Raw genomic sequence first — 26,981 nt, forward strand, 5'->3', positions numbered from 1 at the left:
AATGGATCTGGTTTTTGGTAATCCGTATTTTCCGGAGTAATGTCCCAGTACTAGGATATGATTTATAAATTTTAATAATGTCCTAGCAATATGAGTATCATAACTCTTCAAATTGTCTCGGAAGTCTGTTTTTTATTGTTACGGAACCCTATGGCAATTTTAAAAATGGAATTGGAATGGAATAGCCACTCACGGCCCCACGGGACCTGCTCCGGAATGTCCGTTCCGGGGTCAAATCACCAAATGGTTCCAAAACTACGAGATACAGCCTACTGATGCAATTCCAAGAATTTTGATACCCATATTGCTAGTATTCCATTGAAGTTCGCAAATAGTACCCCTGCACTGGAACCTGCTTCCGAAAACCCGGATTCCCGGGAACCGCATGAAGTAACTCGATTCATTTTTACTAAGTCCAAAAGTGGATGAGTTGCTGAATGCAAAACGGCCAAAAGTATCGAAATCGGTTGGATATTACCTTAGTTATGGGCATTTTAGTTTTGTGGGTACCCGGGTACCCACGTCGGCCTGTTACGTAGTAAAAAAATCCAGGAGCCCCTCCTCACTCCCACCCTTACTATATCAACAATATTATTAACCCAAAAGCTTGACTTAGTGAACTTCTAAGATGTCACAAAGTTTCAATTTCCAGCTATGGATAAAACATAGGAATTTAATTAATTGAAACTTAAAAAGGTACCCGGGTACCGCGTGGGACACACAACGGTTAAGCACTGTACGTTAGTGAAATGTAAGCTTTGAATCCAAAAGAACCCCTAAATCTTTCACTGTAGTTTCTCTTTTTTGTATGTTTTGCAAGATAGTGTAATCGAATGTTACGATGGAGCGTTTTCGTGCAAACGTAATCACAGAACACTTCAAGGCATTCAAAACCATCCTGTTAGTCATGCACCATTTAGCGAAAATGTCTAACTGAGATTGCAAAAACAATGCATCAGAGTAACTTTTAAACGTATGGAATAATTTAAAATCATCGGCATAAGACACCTTGAAGCACTTAATCAATGAATCCAGATCGTTTATGTATAGAAGGAAAATATAAGGACCGATATGACTGCCTTGAGGTACGCCGGACGTTACGTCGAAGGATGAAGATAAATGATTCCCGATTTTAACAGACATTTTACGGCCTGACAAGTAAGATCGAAGCCATTCCAGAAAACTGCCGCATAAACCGAGACGTTCCAGTTTCGCAATCGTAATCTGATGGTTGATTTTATCGAAGGCGGCCGACAGATCGGTATATATTGCATCAACCTGAAATCGATCCTGTAGCGAGCGAGCGATAAATGAGGTGTAGGCTACTAAATTGGTGCAAGTAGATCGCCTGGGGATGAAACCGTATTGAGTTTCTGAGATGTCGCAAGAACAACAATGTGTCAAAATCTCGAGAACGATGAGCTCCAATAATTTCGATAGTGCACATAAAGATGCGATTCCTCGGTAATTGGGAACTTCGCTTTTGAATCCTTTTTTATAAACCGGAAAAACGTAAGATGATTTCCAGATGGTAGGGAACACTCCGGAACTTAACGACATATTGAAAACGACGAACAGAGGTAGGCAAAGCGACGACGAGCATTTTTTTAATGATAGATGATGGGATTCCGTCAGGTCCTTCTTAAATGAAAGTTTAGGGTATTAGAACCACTTTCTTCTATGTAGTGAATTTGCTAAACGTTCCATACTAGTGCTGAATCGTTTTTTTTTAAATACGGGCTAATTTTGGGTAAATTTCAAATTCATTATGCTATATTTCACCCTAAGGAGGAAAAATTTGGTAAAACCCGAATTTTCCTCCTTAGGGTGAAATATAGCATAGTGCTTTCGCATAGGCCTGCTAAGCCAAGACAAGTTTCGGCTTCACTGTGTCTCATCGGCATAAACAGAACTTCTGCTCGAACGGGACATCACGTTTGACCAGTCGTTCGATTAAAACACAAAGTGTGTTTTAGTTTTAAGGGATTTGCGTCAAGCCGGCGCTAATCTATTCCGACAATAAGTTAGTGTCGGTTTCTGATGAGGCGGAGCCGAAACGCAACAGAGTATGATATTCAAATTCATGCCTGTTGAAGTGCTCCTGAACTGTCCTTAATTTTTTTAGGCATTTTTTTAATTTTCCTAGAGATCCAAATTGAGAAGTTTGACGAGTTAGTTTGTACAATTTTTGGATTATGAAAGCGGCCGATACATTAAAACTAAAAGTAAAAAGTGCAATTTTTAGTGTTTTTCATTAATTTTTCTTTAAAATTGGATATTTGCAAAATTTTAAAACACTAAAACACTTCAAACAGCTGAGCGGAGTATAGAGGTGTAATTTTGTTGAAGAAAGTGTATAGCTACGGCGCATGAGGTATATGTTATTTAGGTTTTCGTTAAATAACCTTTTGAAATTTTATGCTACTCATCAAAATAACAATGTTCCGCAAAATGAAACAATTTATACTTAGTCCGCATTTCATTTTTTCGGAAAATAGAAAGAAAATTATGAAAATGGCGTTTTCCATTTGTTTCTAGTACATCAGAATCTGATTTTATGACAATTTGATGACTTTTTTATAATTATTTAGTATATTAATAACCAACTAGAGGGGTTGAAAATTACGAAAATTTACAAAAAAAAAATTTCGAGTTAGTGACAAGCTATTGCATATATTTGAATGCTGATTTGAATGGCGTATTCATATTTTGCATATAATGTCTCATTTCCATGTTAGGTACCTTAAAGTGAAGAGAAATGCATGAGAATGAGTTGAGTGTTGAGCAACTGATCTTTACCGCATAAATCACATAATTCCGAAATAGTCAATTTTGAAGGCTCTGTATTTTCGATAAAGATTTACGAGAAGTAAATATTTAGAGACTTTGCGTCATTAGTAAAGTTATCGTTATTTTTATAATTGGTAGTACAAAAATCTCATCAAATGGTCATTAAACCTGATCCTGACGTACTAAATACAAGCGGAAAACGTCACTTTTCATAATTTTTCTTCCATTTATTGTACAAACAATATGTGGTCTAGGCACACTTGACTTATTTTATTTTTTTTTAACTGTATTATTTTTGATGAATTGCTAAAAATTTCAAAATAGAACAAAATTTAAAAAAAACTCATACTGCATTTGCCGTAGCTATACATTTCCTTCAACAAAATTACGCACCTATATTTGGCTCAACCATTTAAAGAGTTTTCTCTACTTTTAAACTTTTGTAGGCACCCATTTTTGAAGAAAGAGATGACATTATCTAGTTTCTAAGACACTTGCCCGACACAAAACTTCAAATATTAATAAAAAAGTTTTGGAATCGTATAGTTATCAGAAAGCTTTTCTAAAGATTATTGTTTTTCTATTAAACTTATTTCGAAGAAGATGCACGAACTATCAAGCACTCCAGATGAATTAAAGAAATGCGAGTTGAAACAAAAAAGCGTTTTTGCATTGTTTTTAATGGTTTAGTCAAATGATGTTAGTTGTTGATTATTATGGAGGATTCAACCCTATCAGTTATTCTCCTCAATCATCGTTATGTATTTTGAGGATCTTCGAAGATATTCAGTCTGCTTTTTCCAATTTATTCGGATTTTTCATAAACAATCAAAACTTGTTTCTTGAATTACCAAAGTACTGCAATTTTTTTATTTAATCCCCCGCATAAAAATGTTTAAGTTTGCTTGATTGTGGTATATTTTCATTCCACGTAAGATCAGTTAGACATTTTACGGTTGAACTGATAAGTGCTTTGAATGCATATATTCCAATGTTTGTGTTCGATGGTGCTTCGTTCCTCTCAAAAAAATTACCGAGCTAACAGATTCTTGTGATAATCAAGATTTTTGAAGATACTTGATTGATTTTGTAGAAAGTTTAAAAACGTAATATGGCGGCCTGTTCAAATTTGAAAGATTCCTATTTGTGAGTATGCTGCATAAAGCAATCAAATATTGATCAATAATGGCCTAAACATCCAAAACCTTTCAAGGGGGAAAGAAAATTCATAAGCAAATAGAAATCTCTGAATATATGCATTATCCAAGTGGCATTATTATATGCTGTTACAATTTAAATATGTGTTTTAAATAATGCTTGAAACAGCTAAAAATTGTGAGGCAAAAATATTAATTAATTTCCTCCTTAAAATAAATCAAATTTTCAAAATGTGTTACAGAAAAATATTAAATATTCTAGAATTCGTCACATCGAAGAATCCTCAAAAATTTCTCGAATTTTCTGATTATCTGTTACAATCTTCGCAGTTGATAGATTAAACTACTGTGAAAGATTTGTACTTCTGGGGGTTTATTGGATGTAAGATACATAATTCTACTGGTTTGCTAAATCTTCCCCATATCAAAATTGCCCATAACAAAACCCTACAACGACTTTAATTGAAATCTCAAAATGCAAACCTCAAAACTTCAGTATTCGTATCTTTGAATCCATTCGGAATCGTAAATAACATTTGTCGGAATCGTAAATAACAACGCGTGTAAAGTTTTGTGTACAATTTGCTTATAGATAAAACACGGTTCCGTTTAGAGTTATTTATCTTTATAAACGATTTGCCTGAAATTTCCAGAGAATATTTTTAAAATATGCTGCTTTTAAAAAATGCGGAATATTCGATTGTTTTATTTTGACTTGATCCTATACTTTGGGTTTGACGATTCTACTTTGCGGTTTTGAATAAGTATTCTTAAAATATTATTATTACAGATTATACAAAGAGAAAAGAAATGATTTTCTCAAGAATTAAAAAACCTATGCTCCCCAAAAAAGCTACGTAGCTTAACATGACCCCCCACACCCTGTCGTCACAAATCGTCACAAAATACCAAACTCCCCCTTTCCCCATATACTGATACGTCGTTTGTGGATGGACTATTTGTCGGGAGACAATAATTTTATTGATTTTAAACAAATTTAATTATTGTTTAAATAAAAAGATTTATCGTTTCCTTTTTATTAATATTTTAATTGAAACTAAAAATGTTTTTATTGAAATTGAAAGTTTATTGTTGTGTCAATGAAAACATTTTTTTAAGTGAATAAGTTTGTCGGTTGAAGCAACCCAAAATTTCGGTTTAAGCTTGCTAATTTTTCCTGCGGTCGTCCCAAATGCCTGTATCAAATTTGTGGACGAATGGTTGCTCTCCAGGAAATTAAAATGGAAACCACTGCTTTTTTCATCTCCGGACTTTCAAATTGCTATTTCAGCAAAATTTAAAAAAACACTTTCATAGACAGTTTGTTCAAGATGCGGTTGAAAACTTTGCCGAAAACAGTAACTTGCTAGGATGGTTCATAAAAATGTTATTGCGATTTTTAAGATAGAAGTCTTGACAAGCATCCCAAGCAACCAGAAGTTCGGATAATACTTAAAAAGCACACTTTAAAGTTCACATAAAGTTCTTAGCGAACTTTCAAGCTGCTTAAGCTTTAATGGAACTTGAAAGCTGCTTAAGCCGCTGTTAGAACATAAAATGTAACGTAAAATTACTTAAAACGAGAAGCTTATGCAGCTTCTTTATACGAACTTTTGGTTGCTTGGGATATGATTGGAGAATATAAGCCAACTAGCAACATTTACTTTCAGTGTGAATTCCGGACAAACCATTGCTCCAAAACACACATGTTGGGAGTAAACAAAAAAACGATTTTCTCTTTCATTAACTGCTGACTGCTGTGAACGGTGTTTGGTCAATAACGTATTGTAGGGAGAATTTTGGTAGTTAGTTTATACGCCCTAATCATGTGTTTGTCGAGAAGTGTCAAATTAATCGCAGGAATCAATTGTTTCTGTCAACACTGCAAAAGTAATACCAACACCAACGTTTCAATCCTAAACATCTCAGAATACGTTCATTGCAGACTTGGAATATTTGAAAGAATTTGTCAAAAAAAAATTCTGAATCACAAAACTGTTGTTGGGAAATCAAAAGATCGATTTAATTCACCTAACAGTGAGATTGAACCATTCTGATATAATTTATCACATACATTTTGCATTTGCTCAATGAAATACTTTTGCCTGATATGGTGATACAATATACAAAAGAAACCGTCGTTTGTTCGAATCCTAATCAGTAGAAGCATTTAAAGTTTTATGAGAATTTCAGCTATAAGCTATATCATATTCCTTCGTATAGATTAGATGAAAATCTATTTTAAACGCGTAACTTTTTTCCTGAGCCATTGAAAACAATGTTTCTGTAATTACTAAGAATGATTCCTGATCAGAACTCGAACAAATAACAGTTCATTTATCAGATTTGTAACACTATTTTTCTGGTTTAGGTGTCCTCGAAAACTATTATGCAATTATGGTTTGCCATTCTAAGAAAAAGAATTTTTCATGATATAATATATAAACTCTTTTAATTACAACCACCGCACGTTCAGAAAAACCACAATCATATTGCTTGTGGCAGTAAAAATTGGATTCTAACCACACTGCGCACTTACTATTCTTCTATTGAATTCTTCTCATAGACTGGTTAGCTCGACTGGTCTGTCCATGAAAATACCATCTCTATCACTTGAAATACATGTGATTTGACAGCTCGCAGTTTTCAGTAGCAGTTTGATCGCTCGCACTTCGAAAGTGCGGAGTCCAGGTTGGTGGGAAGTGCGCAATATTAACATACAAAGCAACATACTACCAGCAACTTGACAACAAAACTGCCACCGTAACATTCCCATTCAAATATCAGATGTAACAACGTTTCCGGTGAACTGACTCTTGATCTCATTAGCTGAACCTCCAGTGGATAATACACTGGAAGTATGTATACAATTAGTACTTTATGGCACTTTTTATTTACTCCACGCGAACAAATTTCAAGCCCTCCCCGGTAGAATAATCTACGTACTATGTCTTGTTTCAGTGCACCGTTTGTGGTCGGGTTTCCCGTGTTGTTTTTGTTGTTATTTAACATGTACCATCGTTTGTAAAACCACCAAAGCCACGGGGTCCTCTGCGTGTTATTTGAAAGTCAACAACGGCAGTGGGAGCTTTGTGAACATTTTGTACGTGCCGAAAAATAATGCGGAAGAGCTTCTCGTGTCTCCCCGGACTGTAGAAGACTACTAATTACAGAGAATATTTGTTTATGGGTTTTTGCGAAATCAATCTTAAAACTTGTAGTGGTACATTCAGTGAAGTTTAAACTATTTAAACTTTATTTAATTCGTTTATATGAACCATGTGGCCTTATCACTCATTGTGTACTTCAAAAAATTTATAAATCTGCCATTCACATAGAACACATGCCCTTCAAATTAAATGCTACACGAAGACATTTGGTTCACTAGTTTTTTTCGGAATCGCCAATTACAAACTGCGTTCTGCGTCAGGGGGGTCATTTAATTCTCTCTTGTTTTTCACGTCCTGCTGATCATCGTTGAAGCTGTCGTGGTACCCCCGATCAGATGTTCTTTCCTGCTGCTTACGATTGAGCGGTATAAAATCCGCCGTTATCCTTCCCCAAAAATCAATTTTTTGAAATGTCTTGATGGAGTGCCCCCCTTTACCTATATATCTACAGATTTTGTGATGCACAAGATGATTCTGGTATTTTTTCACTGAATTTATTGTTTCCGTTCCCAATTTTTCATATATTTTCACATACAAACTTGAAAATTCTTGTGAGTAAATCTGAAGCAACCGATCAAGTCCATTTTCGGCATGTTTATTGAGCCAATCACCTCCCGATTGTGTGGTGTTCCACAAAAAGTCAATTTTTGTTGTGATATTGTCTTTGTGAAATTGAGCCATATATATTTTTAGCTTAAGCATTTCTTATTGCCATCAGTATTGATTTCATCATCAAAACTGTTAAAAAGATTGTTAATAAATAACGACTCTCACTGAGACATTTTTCTTCCTTACTTCCAGACAGCGTAATTGGTATTCGTAGCATGGCACTGGACATACCTGACCAATCGGGGAGCAAAAAAACGACATCGCCTCCACCAACTTCACTCTGTCTGCTGCAGCAGCAGCAGCATCAGCCACCCCCAGTGGGGATGGTAATGATGGTTGGAGCCCCCTCTGCACTGATACCAACTATGGCCTCTTTTCCTGTGGTGACAGCAGTACCCGCGGTATCGCTTGCTCCCGTAGTGGTGGAGCATCATCAGCATCATCCAAAACCACAAACGTCGATAGGACAACCGACCGCTTCCCAGTTAGTGGAGACAGTTACTGCTCCAATCATAACAGTAACTGGAACCGATGAGCCACATCGCATCGACGGTATGCTGGACCGTATCTCACACGATCTGGACTATCTGCTAAATCGTACCTCTGAGGTGCCTACCGTAGTACCTATTCAGCTGCGGCAAACCTGTGGCAGCGCCAGTAGTAGTAGCAGTAGCAGTAACATTGTAAATAGTAGTAGCAGCAGCACTGCAACCAGTGGAACAATGAGTGATAGTACTGCACCCTGTCAGAAAGCGCCACTAATTGCGACTTGCCACAGTGTTCACGAAGTAATTATTGAAGAGTCTGAAGAAGTAGATAGCTAAATGTTCCTCTCATCGCGTTCTAAACGAATGTCCCTCGCACTAAGACATGCACTTTTTCTGGGTGATAGGATCCCCTTTATACTGATTGGCTCCAATATTCATTTTCTCCCGATGCTAATGAAGACATTTCACAATTTACATGGCGGTTTCAAATAACAATCTATGAAAATAGTTCTATTTATTTCGATTATATAGGTTATAGTCACATATTTCCGAATGACGGCAGGAAAATGTTCAAATTAACCGAGAAATTAATTCTAATAGGGTCATTCGCCACTTTTTCGGGTTAGGAAAATCCCTTTGAGCGGAATTTTGAGCACCGGTCTCAGGTGAGCTACGTACAAGATGATAGACTTAGCAACTTACCATCAATTGAAATAAGTCTAATCTTTTCAATTCATGAACCATTAGGTGAGTTTAGGAAACAAATTAGAATTGAATTCTAGAGCTTTTTTTCATTACATCGTATCTAACAGAAACGTCAAACGGAGAAAATCGCGTTCAAAAATTTCCTTGAAACTTTTAAATTTATTTAACAATTAAAGCACACAGAAGGCTATTAATTCTACTATCACCTCGGCATTTACTCATTGCAGGATCGTATAAGCATATTACATGTTTTTCGCGAAAATAATAGAGAGATAATTGATAACTGTTATTTTATTACATTTTGCCGATCACTTTTGCTATTATGCTCTTTTACATATGTGGTCTTGGCAACACCGTTTGTAGATGGTACATTTTACTGTGACGTTTTGAGAGACGGGCTTGTAGTTGTGATATATTGCATGTGCTGTATTGCAACCGAGAGTGTAGATATGAGGTTTGGCATTGGCAAAACATACTAACTACAGTCGACTTGGAGAAACATCACAACGCAAAACATCACATCTACAAAATATTAGCAAAGCTTGTGTATACTATATGTGGCATTTTGAATTAAGATTAAATTAACATATAAGAGTTATCATTTTTCTCTATTATTTGTGGACGATAAAGAGTCAATGCTTAGCTTTTATTTGGCATAATAAACTCAGTTTGTTTACATTTGTTAGTTATTATGTTTTGAATAAACGGTATAGAATTATTCTCTTTTCTACCTGCCAGGATCAAACAGTCGGTTAAACCTTTTGATGCTTGACCTAACAATGGCAATATACAATCATGTATACCATTTATAATTAAATTGAACCGATGTGGGTAATGTCTGTGACATAACACAAGTGTCGTGACTACACTTCGGACATTTTGACAACTTTTAGCGCTGATTAAGGTTAGTTTACATGGTAAAGAAAAAAGTCAATGCAGAAAGTAGAAGATATATTTCGTACTTTTCATATCTTAGACCAATACTTTATTTGAGACGGCGCCGGTGGTTGAGTGGTAAGCGCCACTCATTCCAATTTGCCTGGGTTCAATTCCAGCCGAGATCGTTGAGATTTTTCTGAGGTGAAAAAATCTGTGGTCACGTCTTCCTTCGGAAGGGAAGTAAAGTCGTTGGTCCCCGGTCTATGAGTTTGGTGAATCGATATCTAGTCCAGATAGTGAAGTCACCTCTCTGGCGTCAGTAAAGAAGAAGTGATCCAACTTCTATACTCTTACTAACAAAAATATCCTCCTCCTGTGATACTTGTGGAGTGCGCAGTAGTATATACGGCCTCTAGCAAAAGCAAGTATCGGACAAACCATTGCTTACCTTTCCTTCCGCGATCTACGTTCGGGCTTGGCCGGCGCCGGTATTGATCAATACTTTAGGATTACCAGGAGTTGCACATTGAAAGATGTTTCGCTATTCACAAGCATAATTATCTACTTATTCTCTGTGCAACTTAAGCTAGTCCAGATCAATAATGGAGTAGCAGCCAGAGGTGGTCGCACAAGCTCAAGCTCAAGCTTAGACCAATACTTTATTTGATTGATCCAGTGGTTTAATTTGAAATCTGCAATATACTACACATGGTAAAATTATAACCGGTTGACTACCTACACCTACACCAATCACGCCATGCTAACAGAAGTCAGCGGCATCCAATGAGCTTTGAATTCAGCACAAACATCAAAGGTTCCAAACCACCATATTTATCATAAAAAATAATTTTCCCATTCCAACATGTTTATTCAAATCTAATGATTCTGTTGAAGTCTCAAATGAAAGGTACAACCTTCCCATCCGCTGCTATTGAATTTTGAGTCGATCTGAATTCCGGTTCCGGAGTTACGGGTTTTAGAGTGCAGTCACAACAAAATTTCTTATACCAACTGGTACTACTTTGATATCAAAATGATACAAAACTTTGTAAAATGGATGTCAAGCTAAAATTATCGATATTTGATACAATCTCGATCAATTGACAGTGTCATATGCCATTCGACTCAGTTCGTCGAGATCGGAAAAATCTTAATGTGTGTGTACATGTTTTTTTTTTACTTGGTGGTAAAGCCATTACGCCGACCCAGCACACGTTTAGTAGTTAGACCATACTACCAATTTCGTTCATCGTGTGCCATAATGTGGGACTCTGAACAGAGAAGATAACTCTGAACCCTACTCCTCTAAACTCCACCAAGGAGTCCAACATTTGCCTGATCCCCCGGATTCCATTTGCAATGACTACTTCGGGGGGAGGCGAGCTAATGTACTTCGCTTGATTCCAGATCTAGCTGGTCGTGCTAGTTCGCTGGTCTCATAACCGCCAAATCAGTCCTGCACGACATGATATGCGCTCCTCTATACGTTGATCAGTTGGATGCCGTGGTCGATGCTACTCAGCCTAGTCCTCGACGGTGGAGCTACCTCGGCGGAGAGTTCCGCGACGAAAGAATGTCTCCCGCAACCGTTGACGGACGCTTATTCTTGCTTCGATGCAGTCCAGTAGAATGCCGATGTCAGTCCAGAGATTCCGGGTGGAGGATTGCGTCCGGTTCACTGGTGCTCTGACGATTCAAGCCGGCGATTCACTACGGACTACTCAGAATAGTCTTCGACGACGGATCTTTCTTACACTTAAAACGAATCTTTGTGAGCGTAATGCATCTTTTTTTTTCTCTCTCGAACTGTGAGCGAAAAGCTCCCAAATGATTCGTTAGTGTTCAACCAACCTCATACTTATGCAATACAATATCGTACCCCATAGCTACACATTGTTTACACAGTGAAGAGATAACTTGAATAACACAGTAGATATACATACCAACGTCTCTATGCTATCGCACGTGTGATCGCTGCTGCAACGATGAGAAGTTTATATAGCTCATTTGAACGGCTACTCGTCATGTGTCATTGTGGCCTAGGGTGTATATGGTCAAGGCTTCTGTCTGTCACGTTACATTTTTACGCATATTTCATAAGATAAGTTAGCAAAAACGTTAAAACCAGATTCTACCACAACTGCACATTATTAAGGTCACTAAACCGCACATTTTTTCTACAGAAAGTTTTTTTCTATCATGAACCGTTTCTAGTCTAGTCTAGTCTACACATACACAGCCAACACATGTAGGGATCCTGGAAAATTGCAGACGTTCGTCCACTATTTTTCTTGTCATTATTAATGTTTGTGGCACATATTGAATATGACACAAGCATTAAAGCGGCCAGGCCAACTGTGCAGCGTACAAAATAAAGATGATTCAAAATTATACGACAATCAAATTATTCATTCAATGAATAATTTAATCAACGGATTATTTTAAACCATGAATAAGGAAAAAACGTGGACAACCGTACATAACCGTTTCAATTTGATGGGGGTTTTATAAATCGTTGGGAGTGACTTTGCTAAGAGATTTAATGTCACTCATTTGGTCCTAGGTTCCTGGGATGGGACAGCGACATATTTAGCCCTGCCCTGGCTAATGAGCCTAGGTTATAGCGCCCTTACTCGCTCTTTTTTCTATCATGAGCCGTTTTCACTTTATTGTCATTTTGATACGTCTGTCACGTTACACAATTTTCGCAGTTAGTTTAGAGGCTGCCCGACTAAATTGAAAAAGTCTGTTCCGTTGACCCCCAAATTTGCATGAACACAGTTTTAAGTTGAAGCTTGGAAAACAAGGAAGAGTTTGAAATATAGTTTTCCTGAAGAAAAACTTTGTTTTTCGATTTTATGGAGAATTCTCAATGATTTGTCACGTCACAACCAGAATCTGTCACGTTACAGTATTGCATTTTTTATTGAAGCAAGGATATCAAGACAGTTGTACACAAATCATCCTTGATCTAGGAACTGAGTATTAACGGGAAATTTCATGTTTATTTTGAAACAAAACATGTCGGTTTTGATGAACAAACGTGAATAAAAAATATTCACACAGAAGAATTAATTCCCTAGAACTCGCTATCATAGAGTTTTGCTGTACAAATGGCAATTTTCGAACAATATATTTTGAAAGTAGTGCTTTCAATATCTCATACGCTCTTTTGAAATATTACTCTTGAATTTGTTTGTTTAATATTGCAAAATACTTAGTCTTTCATATAGCTAAAACGTAAAAAGTTTCAGAATCAAATATGATCACAACTCTTGACGTAATTGAATCAAACTTGATGAAATTGCTTTACTGCAGAAAACATATATCACGTTACATAAGATCAACTGTGTTTTCTTAAAAATGAATTAAACTTCAAGGTTTTCACAATACAGTTTCAAAAAGTAGACTCAAAGTAGCAAGAAAAAATTCAGGTTAGACATTGTATGCATGCTTTTAGTGTGGTCCTCAAAACTTTTTCGAATTTTTGATCTGTCACGTTGCTAGTTTTTTGGTTTTTATTACTTCACAACTGAAAATAAGCAATAATCCATATTCATCTCAATTTTTCAAGCAATATTATCAAATTTAAATTAGGCTACGCTAAAAAAATGACGCTGCTGTTCCAGCCGTCGCTCATGCAGTTGCTCTATCCAGACCATGCGGTGAGAGTACGAGATGCGTGCATGTTTGAGGTTGAACCGGTCATGGGAAGACAGATTTTTTTTTGAAATTTATGTACCTACTTGGAATGCTAGGTTGGTTTATCGTTCGGATCAAATTATTAAGGTTTGAAGATCATTACTTTCATTTAAAATAATTTGTGTGCTGCTGCTGTATATTTATTTTAACTGTAAATGGGTTTCGGGTCGTCAGATTTAGCTTACCTGTTCAATGAACAGGCTGAACGTACCGACGCACAGTGGCTGGAAGCTGGCCAAAACCTCAAAAAATTATTTTTGAAATATTGATATTTAATATTTTTCCTGAATTTCTCATATATTGTATGATCTATATTCAAATGATCATTGGACAAGAACACGATTTTTAACATGAGTGTAAACGTAGCAAAGTCCAGGTTTTTTAATGATTTTCATTTCCGAAACCACCATTGCTCTGTTCACTTCAAATGCATGTTGCTCTCTTGATTTTGGTCCGATTTTAGCACAACTTGTTTCATTGTGTAGAGGAACGAAAGAACTTGGTTTACGAATAAAATACGTTTGGCAAATTTGCTTGGAACTATGACTTTTTAGTTCAAATATGTTTGAGGTGGTCAGATCGCAAATACTTTTTTCACTAATGTATTCTGTACAAATTTCGGAATCATTTCGGAACGGTCACATAGAATACATTCTATGGGAAATAACCTCTACTTTTCGAATATCATGGTCTCGTTCTGCGCCTAGGTGCGCAAAAAGGTTTAAGGAGATTTTGAAGCTTTGTTGCTGATATGGAGGTGCATGGTTTTTTGTGTAAAATAGTTAAACAATCTACAGTAAACCAACACGTTATACAATGGATTTAAAGTAGTGTTCTTCATTTTTTATGATATTGCTGACATTGGTGAACAGTAATAGAAAATCTATCATGAAAACTGGATCATAGTTATAAGAAAGGTTCAATGACACTGTATGGAAAAATGCATTTAATAATTTTCGACTTTTGACATCAAAAATGAGCTCAGCACCTCAAAATTAGCTTAAATTGTGATTTTCAGCCAAATTAGGTAACGTTTGAGGTTTTGTCCGACTTTTGTTTAAAGACCCGCCACTGTGCGACGCGTCGCCTCTGAATTAAATAATAATACATGTACATGTAACATCCAACTTTATTTTAGTGCATGTACCCGCTAAAGCATTGATTTTTCCCGCATGACATGCTACAAACAACATTTTGGAGAATTTCAGATGAACTACAAATATAATTAAAACAATTTGCTTTAATTCTGTAATGAACAGTTGCGCACCTATGTGATGAGTTCAGCATTTCATCAATTGAAATGCTCCCGTCAATAAACTAAATGTAGCGTGCATACTTTATCCCCATTCCCCCTATTGAAATGAATCGGGACAAAGGAGTAGGTATGCGTTAAATTAATTAATTTTAATTAAATTATACGCCGGGTCTTGGGACCGTTTGTTGATGTGCTTCTTTTGGGAGAATATATATTCGGAGGAACAGGAAGCATCGTGTTTCCGGAAGATTGGCAACAGGTAAAAGAGCGCATGAAATAAATCAGTTCGTTGCTATGTGTGGTTAATTAGGTTGAATAAGCGTAATATGTAGCAACGTGACGTGACGTATCGTGTTTCCGAAGCAATATGGTGCGGTGTGAAGCTAAACTGACAACATCAAACTGGATTGATCAATGAAACATATATATGTATAATTATTCGCGTGTTTAATCCGCTGGTAGTGTTCAGAGGACAAAGGTATGGTGTTGTGCCGGGACATGTTTCGCGAAAACATCATGCCTACACGTGTCCTAGCCATTATTGTGAGGTGAATTTAATTGTTCGGATTCCAGTATCGTTCGCCCACAAAGCTCTGAATTGAAAATTAGCTAATGGGTGCTATTATCTTATGATGATGGTATGTAGCACACATAGTGTCTGAACAATGTATCCATCTTCACTCGTGAAATGAGACATTATAAACGGATTTAATTTTCAGCCAATTGATGTAATCTCATTACAACTCTGAATCGTCAGCGTTTAATGGTAACTGAGGACACTTGTTCTCTGGGGGTCAATCAATCAAATAAGCATTTAATTTAAGCATACATGATTTTACATTTTTATTCGTGCGATGTTACGCGTCAAATCTTTTTCAACCATATTGAGATAAAAGTGATTAGAGAAGCACAGTTTTCTTTTATTTATTGAAAAAGTACTTTTCTATCAATGCGCAAAATTAATTATTTCAACATTCGTTTCAGAGACTACACCAAGTCGTGGGCATTTGTGAAAATAATAACTATGCATAAAAATGAAATATACAAATCACAGAAATACGAAGAAATTAAGAATTTTCATTCATACAGCCAATATATTATAATTCAACACAATGACATATTTCAAATGAATTTCAACCAACTTTGTTCCATAAATTGTAGCTTGCATTATTTGCATCCGATTTATGTATAAATATGTTTATGCCATCGCATTAAACTCAAATCTATAGGCAGAATTAATGCCACTTGCCAGCCGGGCATCCATTCATTATCCTTTGATAATGCTACAAAACCTGCAACAGACCTGTTGGTCCACGCGGAGTCGCCGCAACGCAAGCTGTTTACGCCTTTAATCCGTTGTTCGAATTCCGTGCGCGGCGACGCACTGTGGCGGATTTCCCTAAAAACCTGGCCAAAAGTCGCAAATTGCATGGTAGTACTTTGGATTCTAGTACACATATTGTCCTTCAGATGGTGCTACTGCATGCTATTTTCAGCGAAACGCTCCAAAATTCACATATTTGAGGTATTGGTACATCCAAACATATTGTTCATATTTTGTTCATATTTATATGGAGCTCTCGAAATTTTAATATTACTCAAGTCTAGCTGGATATTGATAAGAGGGTCGGTTTCGAATTTAAAATAATGAAAAGTTATACTGACGGTATGTACTTTATTTATATCTATTGATGTCCAAACGATATTATTTTGTTTGTTTATAGAAAATGTCAAAAACTTTCGCGCTTTTGTAGTAGACGGTTTCAACCAAAGTTTTTGTTAAATAATTGAAATTCTTTTTTTGTCCACGTATGTCCACTATGTTTCAAGGTGATTTGTGTTCCCCGTAGGATTCTCCATTTGACGAATTTCACGCTAAATAGTATTCAGAGTTGGTAGCACCCTCTCAGATTTTAATAAAACTTTCTGTACATGAAGACTTTGTCACAAAAAGCCACTTTGCATACTTTGTTTTTTCCAAAAATGATCTAGACTGTCTTTTGAAAAGGGTCAAACTTTTTTACTAATTTTTTTCAAATGACTACAGTCTAAAAATGACAAATCCTACAAAAAATGTTGTAGGAGTGATTTTTACAAATTTTTGAATAAAAATATTTGAAAAAAGTCTTCTACACTGAAAAAAATCGATTTTAAAAATTTAAAGTCAATTTAAAAGAAAACGTCTTCGATTTGGATGAAATTTTGTTCCACGATAGGTAATTATGTTCATTACCCACCGTCAAAAATTCAAGTTAATTGAAGAAATGTCTTCCTTGTCCAAACTGATTTTTTTTCAGTGTATTTTTATCGAAAACTAAAGCAATGAAAGTAATAATAATCATAGAATGCAATAAAACTCAGTTTGTGAGAAGATATTGTCTAATTCGGAGCTAATTTAGTAGCTCTACTAAGTATATTTTTATTACAGACACTTTATATAACAGAGTGGAGTGGAGTGGAGAGAAAAACAGTAAAACTAGCAACCATGAATGTAAACTGGCATCACGGAAGCTCCCATAAGATTTGCATGGGCTTCCTCTTGCACTTCCCCTCTCAAAACCCTCATGCTCGTTTGGCTGCACTTTTTGACAGTCCGTTTGGCTGCAATTTTTGACGCTTCGCTAGTCTGTGTATAACGTGTCTGTAATCTTTATTAATCAAGAATCCCATAGTAAAGAGTTTATCTCATTAACGTGCAAATTAGAGATGGGCGGGCACGGGTATTTTTACCCGATACCCGACCCGAACCCGTACCCGTAGGAACCGGGGCGGGTTCGGGTTTTGTTATCACCGAGTACGGGTCGGGTCGGGTACATTAAAAAATAATTATTCCGGGTACGGGTCGGGTCGGGTTTTTTCGAAAAATTGTGCACTTACCCGTTCTTGAATGTTTGGATGACCTTTTCCTTCAAAATCAAAAAATGATAACTTATCCCCGTACAAAAATATTAAAACAAACATAATTTTCCAGGAGCGTGTATCGAGTGAACGGGACTATCCGGGAGATTTTGAACTGGAAGTTCATCATTTAGAATATTTCGTTTGAAAAATTTTGCTGTTCAATGAAACAGGGAAACATTTATCGCTTTTTGTGAAGTTTCTCGAGCATTTTTGAAGCATTAATGTTGTAAATTTCCTTCATTCCACTATTCAAAAAGAAAAACAAGTACATGGGAAAGATATGTAGTGTATGACTTCTAACGATCTGTTCAAGGAAAATAGTCTAAATTAACCACCAAACATCAAAAATTGTAGATTTTTTATGATTTTATTGGCAAAAATGTTTAGGGTTACTACAAAAGTTTATTTAAGAAGCAATGTTCACATGTATATGCTTACACGAGATTATTCCAATTGATCCAAAATATGCTGATAAATTGTACCTTTCTCAATTGCAAGATAACCCGCTAAATGTTTGGAATAAAATTGGTGTTTGTTTAGATTTTTGGGAGAATTAATCTCATCTCACATTTACTTAAAGAGGTCTCATATAAGCTTAAATATACCCCGATTTTACAGAAAGGTAGTATTGGAAAAAATGTCCTCACATCACGGATGTTGTGAGACACTAAGTAAACATAGGAACTATGTAATTTTGACCCAATCACACTTTCGGTCGAAAATAAGCTTTTCCACTTGAACGTTTTCGTATGTGTTGTATTGAATATTCCGGAAAGCCATACACAACGTCACAAAAAGCCTGCTTCGGCAACGTTCAAAAACTATGATGAAAAAACCTTTTTCAAATCGTCTATTGCAGTGATTATCAACTTGCGGTCCGCGGACCCCTAGGGGTCCGTAAAGTCGTTGCTAGTGGGTCCGCGAAGAAAAATATATTCTCCGAGTGCAGATTGAAATTTCAAGTATTTCTCCTAAAAAACTGAAAACAACATATTGATAGCATACAAAATCGATGTTTATCCGCGGGGGTCCGCAGCGACCCAGGGTGATTTATAAGGGGTTCGTGGTACGAAACAGATTGAAAACCGCTGGTCTATTGGCTCGACGCACAAGCTCAACCTTCTGGTATTCACGTGAATAGCTCCCAAAATGAGCAGCCGCTGATGCTCAAACATGATTTTGCTGGAGATTTTAAGGGTGTTGTACTAGATACAATGGTGCGAGTTTTAGAACAACAAAGTCGTGGATGTTTTCAATATATTTGTAAAAAAAGATAATGAAAGAAAAATCATTCTCAACACGTGCTCATCGAATCCTGCGCACGCAATTAACCAGTGCGGACTGCGATTCTTTTCCTTGCTGGCGGGGCGTTTTCAGTATCCCTGATAATATCTGAGGTTCGTTTGGCCTAACCCTTCGAATACCTTTGTCGACCAAAACATGTCATCAATACATCATTGAATGTGAAATGATTCCGAGAATTAATGGCTTAAATATTTTATATAAAGGCTACTCTTAGGCTTGAAATTTATGTAAAGAGTTTCTCTGTCACATAAGATTTTAAAAGACTTTTTTCTGAATTGTTACTAAAAATGAATAATTTACAATAAATTACTTTTTTTGACTTTGGTCGCTCTTAACCCCTTAAGTTGTTGATATTTAATCCGAACATGTTATACATTTTTGTTATTAGCACATCAAAACCTTTCAAATGGTGGGTCGATTATGTTGATTGAAAGTTTTATTCCTAAGACTACAAAAAGTTCCAAAAACACGTTTTTCAAAAAGCTCAAAAACGATTCTACGAAAAAGAAAATGGATATGATTTTCGCGTTCAGCGACCCAAAATTGGCATTGAAAATGCCTTTTTTCTTAGCTTACTGCAATTACCAGAAAATTGGTAAACTAGTGTAATAGAAGAGCCCGGGCCTGTTTGCGGAAGGCATAAGTTGGCAGAGTTCCTTTGGCTTCGTTTCTATTAGACATCTCTCGTTTTTTACCACAAATTATGTAAAATATGTTTTCGTATATTGCAATTCATTTTATTTTGTAAAAATCATGGGTGCAGTTTTCAAACGTAATAAACGAATTTCCTTAATGTTGTGGGATTTGTGTTATTTCCGGTGAGTTTTATTCTATTACGTGAATGATAATATTTTTCAATAATGCACAATCTACTTAAATAAAAGAGATAAAAAATGAAAATTCCGCCAACTAGCACCGGGCTTCCCTACTCTTTCGAATCGAATAGGTTAAATTTATTTATTGAAAATCGGGTTCGGGTCGGACACGGTTTTTAATTTATTTTAATTTGGATGCGGGTCGGATTTGGGTCGGGTTCGGGTCGGGTTCGGGTTCGGATTTTTTTTTACCGGCCCGGGTACGGGTCGGGTTCGGGTTTTATATTTTTATAAAATCCGGGTACGGGTCGGGTTCGGGTAAGCTTACAAAAATAATATTCGGGTTCGGGTCGGGTCCGGGTACGAAAAAATCCATACCCGCCCATCTCTAGTGCAAATGCTTAAGCCTTTCGCGACCATCCACGGCAAGCGTAGGCCTAACAACTCTCGCGCTCGCACGATCATGAATCGGTCACATCCGGAAGTTTCTATTTTTAGTATCAGCAGACTAGGTCCATGTCTTCAATAAAACAAATTAAAAAAGAAAAATTTCATATCCACTGGACAACACGTTCCATGGCGACATGGCCGGGACGCTTCAGTGATATGGGGTAACTCACTCCCTGTCAGAACATGAATTCTACACCGTAAACTAAATATCAGAATGACGGTCCGCGTGACAATCCAAGAACGAACGCGAATATGTGAATGGACACACGGTTACAAATTGCACATGCACGTGAGCACACAACAGCAAAGTCCGTGTTCGCGCGATCATGAATCGGTCACGTCCGGAAATTATTTCCCTTCGTCCTAGCAACTTAGGTCCATACATTCAGTTGGACCAATCAAAAAATAAAGTTCACATCTACTAGACTAGACATGGCGACATGTTTCCCGCGCTTTCGGTTGTGAATTGAGCAGTGTTATACCGTTCGACGCATGCAACTGGATCGATTGGACGGAAGGCTGTGAAGCGCTCGTCATCAATGAAAGCGTGTCAGATATTTCGCGCGAGGTAACAATATAATAATTGCAGGGATTGTTGGAGTAGAAAATTGAAAAAAAAAACATGATCGAAAAAGAGAAGGAAAAGGAATCCAAAATAATGCAAACGTGGTTGTCGCACAGCTAAGCAACCAAATGAGCCGGAATGCACAACTTCAATTCCACACTCTGTCGATGACGAGGTCACCGAATAAGTCATTCGCAAGTACAAAGCCAGACGCACACATGTTTTTTAAACATTTTTTGCCACTTTTTCATTTTCTTGCCTATATGTCGTTATTGGCATGTATTATTTGTGTTAATATTTTTTAAGTAATCTGCAGTATTCACACTCTTTAAACAATAGTTTAACTGCTGATTTTCTAGGTGTGTATATTGTTTTATTTAACCTCGAATATTGTGATCTATCGCACCCCCAGATTTTAAAAATAACGAAAAAAAGTTCTTTCCCATAATTGTATTTAGCTTGAAAAATATTTAGCCAAGCATAACATCATTGTTGCCAAAACGTTGCCAGATGTATAACCTTTCCAACGAATGTTTGTTTGTCAAAATCAGTGCAAAAATATCATCGCACGAGCTCGTCAAAACAAACTGACCTACTTGACCACACTCTACTCTATAGAGGCGCAGAACATCTGTTGTTCATTTTGTTAAAAACAATAGTTTAAAAAATATACAAAACCGAAACTTTTCAGAACACGAAATATCACGAACAATCTGTGTCTTACGACAATTTCCTTACTGTTGAAATCGGTCAACTAAGTTGCCAGTAGTATTTTTTTTTAAATGAACGGTTTAAGGGGTGACATACCTTTTTTATTTTTTGATCATCGTAAAAAAATTATTACTTTATCTGAAAGTACAACCCCTTGAATATATTTTCCCAAATTTTAAAATATTCGAGAAAAAGATCAAAAGTTACAGCGCTTCCAAGCGCGCTTTGTCTACCAAGAGCAGTGGTAACTTGAAATTTTAAACTCGATTATCTCGAAATGTCGTTTTTTCCAAAAATTATTTTTCCGTGATCATGATTGACGAAAAACCACTGAACCGATTTTCTTCATTTTTTTTTTTCAGTTGATCGTAATCATTTTTTCTCGTACCTTCACGATTCCTTTTTTATGCATACATTTTTGTTTTGTAGATGAGAGTTTTTAAATACAATTTTAGGGGTGGACGTAGCGTATTTGGTAAATCGATTGCCTTGCACGTAGCGCACCTGGGTTCGAGTCCCAACCCCGCGCATAGGGTTAGAAATTTTTCATAAAAAAATTTTCTAACCCGAAGAGGCGAATGACCTTATGGATAAAACCTCTATAATCAAATTTAAAAAATACAATTATTAGAGGTTAAAACAGCGATTTTTTAGGAAAAACGTTCCCGAATGCAAGAAAAAAAGACGAGACATGAGAACTTTGTCAAAAAAAGTCACTTTGCATACTTTGTTTTTTCCAAAAATGATCCAGACTGTCTTTTGAAAAGGGTCAAACTTTTTTTACCAATTTTTTTTTGAAATGGCTGTAGTCTAAAAATGACAAATCCCACACAAAAATGTTGCATGAGTGATTTTCGCAAAATTAGTCATTAGTCATTTTTTGAATACAAATATTGAAAAAAATTCTTCATTAACTCCTACACTGAAAAAAACCGATTTTAAAAATTTAAAGTCGATTTACAAAAAACCCATATTTGATTTGGATGAAATTTTGTTCCAAGATAGGTAATTATGTACTCTACCTACCGTCAAAAATTCAAGTTGGGCACTTTCAAGGAAAAAAAGTTATTTAAAAAAAACTTTTCCTTGCAAAGCTTAATTTTTTTTTAGTGAAAGTTTATCGAAAACTAAACCAATGAAAGTCATATCCATCTCAGAATCTAATTTCCCAACTGCTAGTTATCAGATACATGCAAAAAGTATCAGTAACGAATTTGGTATAGCATCTTGGACTGGACTGGAACGAGGCCAAAGGGATTAGTTTAACGGAAATCTAGCACTAGAACACTTAGCGCACGACCAGACAACATGTTTAATATCGCGATAACCGCCACCACAAGCGCAGAGACCGCTCTCCACGACCCCAATACACCGGAGATGGGTCTAAATGTCTAAAATCTAAATGTCTAAATGTCCATCTTCTCAATATCATTCTAATCCAAGAGCCGCCTTCTCATTACCCGTAATGGAGCACTGCGAAAGAATTCAAACTAAGGTAATCTGCTAGATTTTTTCAGATTTCCCCTGTTTTCTCCAGGAAATACAAAGAGTGCTTTTCGTGCTCCATGAAACAGAGCCTGTAACTGTAACGATGTGGGCATGGTCGTTGATAGGTAAATATAAAACCATCAGTTTTGTGGGGAGAAAGTTGGCAGCACAGACTCTTTTATGATTGCACTCACCACTACTGTCTTAATAATTAGCATAAAACCGATGTATAGCTGTCATCATATGACGAACGTGCCGTGTACTCCTATCACAGTATGAATCAAAAACACAACGTAGGCCCTAGCCGTTTCTTTGAAGATCCGTCCGTTAATCCGTCGGCGGACCGATGCCAATAATCGCGTTTTTCAGCTTTCATCAAGTTTTTCATTTGCATTTGTAGCGTCGCATATATTATGAAAAAATCGAGCAATCCGGCGTTCAAAAGTCCCTTTCGCGTACAATTCTAAGCAATCTCTGCCCACCACGAAGTAGGAGACTATTCACTAGACTGGTTCAATTTTTGACTTTTAGCTCCACCAGGCTCTACTGATTCCTCTTCCTCTTAGTGATGGCCCTTAGTAATTGTGCAAATTTTGGTACCGATCGGATGTGTCTACGGACCCTCCAAAAATTTCAAAGTTTATATGGAAATTAGTATGGAAAATCGGGTAAAATTGAAAATAAATTCTTAAAAAATCACCTCATCAATCAATTCATGAGAAAACTATATATTTCTAAAGGTATTCTTCTACTGAACGCATTCGTGGAACATTGTAAGTTTGTAAAAATTCACAGAGAAAAGTTATTAACTAAAGAAGCAGCATGACTTCAAAACAAGTGGGTTTTATTATTAATCATACCAACCCCGCTTGAATTGCTGCATCTGCCATACACGAGCGTTGGGTAGCAAGCCTAGTTTACACTTGTATAACGTTAAGTTTTGGGATCTATTGGTCTTCAATCGTCTTAAATATAAAAGGGTTTCGGGAAAAAAATCCATAACTCCGCCAAATATCAATATATTTTTGTAAACTTATGCTAGTTTATTTCACTGAAGAATGTACAACCAAAATACTATAGGTTTGATGTAAAAAAATCATTGCTTTATGCCTTTCCCTAAATTCAAACATTCTTGAAATTTTTCTCACAAAAAGTTATGCAACCTCTTAAACGCCGATTTCATCATCCTTGTTTAACGCATAAGCCAGGTTTAAACGTACTGGTAAATCTGGTTTAAAAGTCAAGCGCTGGTGAAAAGATCGGCCCTAGAAGCTACAAACGTCAATACTATGCACAATGCTATATTTCTCCTTAGTGGAGAACAATTTTGGTAAAAACTACTTTTGCTCCATTAAGGAGAAAATTGTTTAAAGTCATCTTTGCGTGTGACTAGGGGTTTGCTCAGGAACCTAAATCAGCATCACGATCGACTAGGGGTTTGCTCAGGAATACAAATTGTGTCTCCGTTTTTGGGAGCTAGCGTTAATCCGGCGCTAGCTTAGTCTGTTAACAAAGTTAATGTCGGATTCTGATGAGAAGAAGTCGAAACGCAAATTCCATAACTAATTTAGACACAAACTAATTGAATAATCCACCAGCCGTGCACAGCTCGCCAATATTTCCTTCTCGGTATTGTACAGGCGGAGATACTCCGTTGCTTCAAAAAGCTACTAAGAAAAATCTTACTATATCGTAGAATATCAATAAAAAAACCACTATATTTGTTCCTTTATACCCCGTAAGGGCTTTTTTATACGGAGTGATAGCCAAATAAAAAATGGAGACAAAGAAGCCCTTACAGAGAATAAATAAATAAAAAATCGTTCAAAAGTTTCATGGTGTATTTAATGATCTCTTTCTATGAAATATGTAATAAAAACACTGAGAACTGACATACAAGTAAAGTTTTCAACTTGTGTAAGAAATTAAACTGTCGCTTTGAAATGACAACAGCAAGTAGCAACTTGCCACTGATCGGCGCTTCGATTGGTCGGCAATCGCTATACGGGACTTGTACGCAAACTTGAATGCAATGGTAACTCACGCATGCAAACCTGCATGTGATGGTGATTTTCAACGTATTTTCATGTAAATGTTTACACAGGTTTTTCGGGAATGTTTGTTCTAGCTTATATGTCTGTTCTCTGTGATAAAAAGTAAGGTTATAAATGAAAAATTTCATAGCTGGTCTTGTGGGAAATTTAATAAAGTCGATAGCAACAAAATTTGCCAACAGTGGGAAACTCATCAATATTTCGCACAGTAGATAGAGGCTACGAGTTTGTGCACTGGATAACGAACAAAGCGATAGGTAAATTGTTTGCTTACTTCACTGTTGTGTATAGTGGATTTTTTTTTCTTCGGCTCTGTGCGAGATGTGAAAAATCTTTTGAATTTAAACTATTTGTAGCTACTAAGTTTCAGCTAAAACATGAAGAACTTTGAACTTGGAAATTGAAAAGAGAAACGACAAAGCACTAGGGATCTTCGTCCGATTGTCCTACGTTTTCACTTACCTGATCTTACACTTATCTATATGATCGAAATAAATTTGATTTATCTCATTGGTAAATATTATGGTAAATTGGTAAATATTATGGTATACTCACTAAAAAGGTGTTTAAAAAAGAAAATCAATTGGTTCGTGGAACCCTGTTAATTTGTGAAGCTCTTCAAGGCAACCCAGCCACAGGTAATAGTTTTAAGCAACATTCTACTCAGAAGGAGAACATTTGGCAGCTAGAATACACGGAACCGTTTAAAATGGTACACTTATTGTAAATAATAGTTTGTTTTGTACATATAGCATTTTATTAGGACAAATGATGATACTTGTTACCCATTTTGTATAGTTTAATTTGATAGAACCCAGAGAAATAACATCGCACCTGTACTATATAAAATAATCTAGCTAATAGTATGAAAATCAGATCCCCATGCGAGTGCATTTTGTTTCAAATTGTACAGACTGAACTAATATAGTCATGTAATTAGTGAAAACTTTTTCTACACACCCGATTGCGACCGATACGCGCGTTGCATCCTTATTTTTTCTACCAACTTCAGAAACAAGCCAAAACAAGCGAACCGAACTTTTTTCACACTCTATTGAGCGAATATAAAATCTGTCTCGCGAGAAAATTCAATTAAATTTCGATTTAGTACACGTTGGCAAGGAAAAGGCAAGGTCCAATAAATAAACGTAATACATAAAAGAATGGAAAGTGACGAACAAAGTTTTTTACTTGTATGTGCTACCGAAATTTCCTTTTAACGCTTTCACCCGGAAACCAGTAGACGTTGACTAAAGCTTACCCAATATACATGTTTACGGAACTCGCAAAAAATATTGCGAACCTCAATCATGCGGCTGGGACGTGTCGGGCACAGTAATGAGCTCACTAGTGCCGTGGTATACCCACCGACAGTACAGCGTAAGTATTCCCTTCGCTAATATAATAAATTTTGGGATCACAACACTTAACACATTTTCATTTCTCAATAGAGTTGTCCTATAATCGTATTTCTGTCACGCTTTCTTATTTCTAGGAACAATTTTTCCAAGTAAACATCATTATACTGATTTGTATGATATTCAACAAAATACGATTACAGGCGATAAATTTATTTCATCTCTCGTACAGCTTTACATTAATACCCTATATGGTCCTCTGGCAAGCGGACGGTGATCTGCGGGCTAGCCATTTTTGGAAAATCGTACAAAAATCTTTTGAACGTGTGAACAATATTTTGATGGTGATCAGCTGATCTACACAGGGGTGGGCTGTGGTTGTCAAATCCCATATATTTTGCGCGTACCCAACATCTCGCATCGGTCCAGCACTTTGGACCCCGTTTTTTAATTACTTCACCCCAAAAAGAGAATATAGGGTAAGCGGTTTCGCATGTCTCGTGTACTAGTCGTTGACATAGTTGTAAAAGGTATTATTTATTGCTGTTTAACCGCGATAATCAGGTCCGGTCCAACAGA

General features: G+C 36.4%; 1 protein-coding gene across 1 annotated transcript in view; it reads left to right on the forward strand.

Moving 5' to 3' along the window:
• The window catches only part of LOC131679305 (uncharacterized), a 615,352-nt gene extending 589,144 nt beyond the window's left edge, over positions 1-26,208 (forward strand). Inside the window, exon 23 of the mRNA XM_058960013.1 lies at positions 7,919-26,208. Within this exon, the coding sequence (XP_058815996.1) occupies positions 7,919-8,550 (632 nt within the window). The 3' untranslated portion in view covers positions 8,551-26,208. The remainder of the gene's footprint in view (positions 1-7,918) is intronic.
• Positions 26,209-26,981: the final 773 nt, after the last annotated feature.

This window comes from Topomyia yanbarensis, chromosome 2 (genome assembly GCF_030247195.1).
Source record: "Topomyia yanbarensis strain Yona2022 chromosome 2, ASM3024719v1, whole genome shotgun sequence".
Classification (NCBI taxonomy): Eukaryota; Metazoa; Arthropoda; class Insecta; order Diptera; family Culicidae; genus Topomyia; species Topomyia yanbarensis.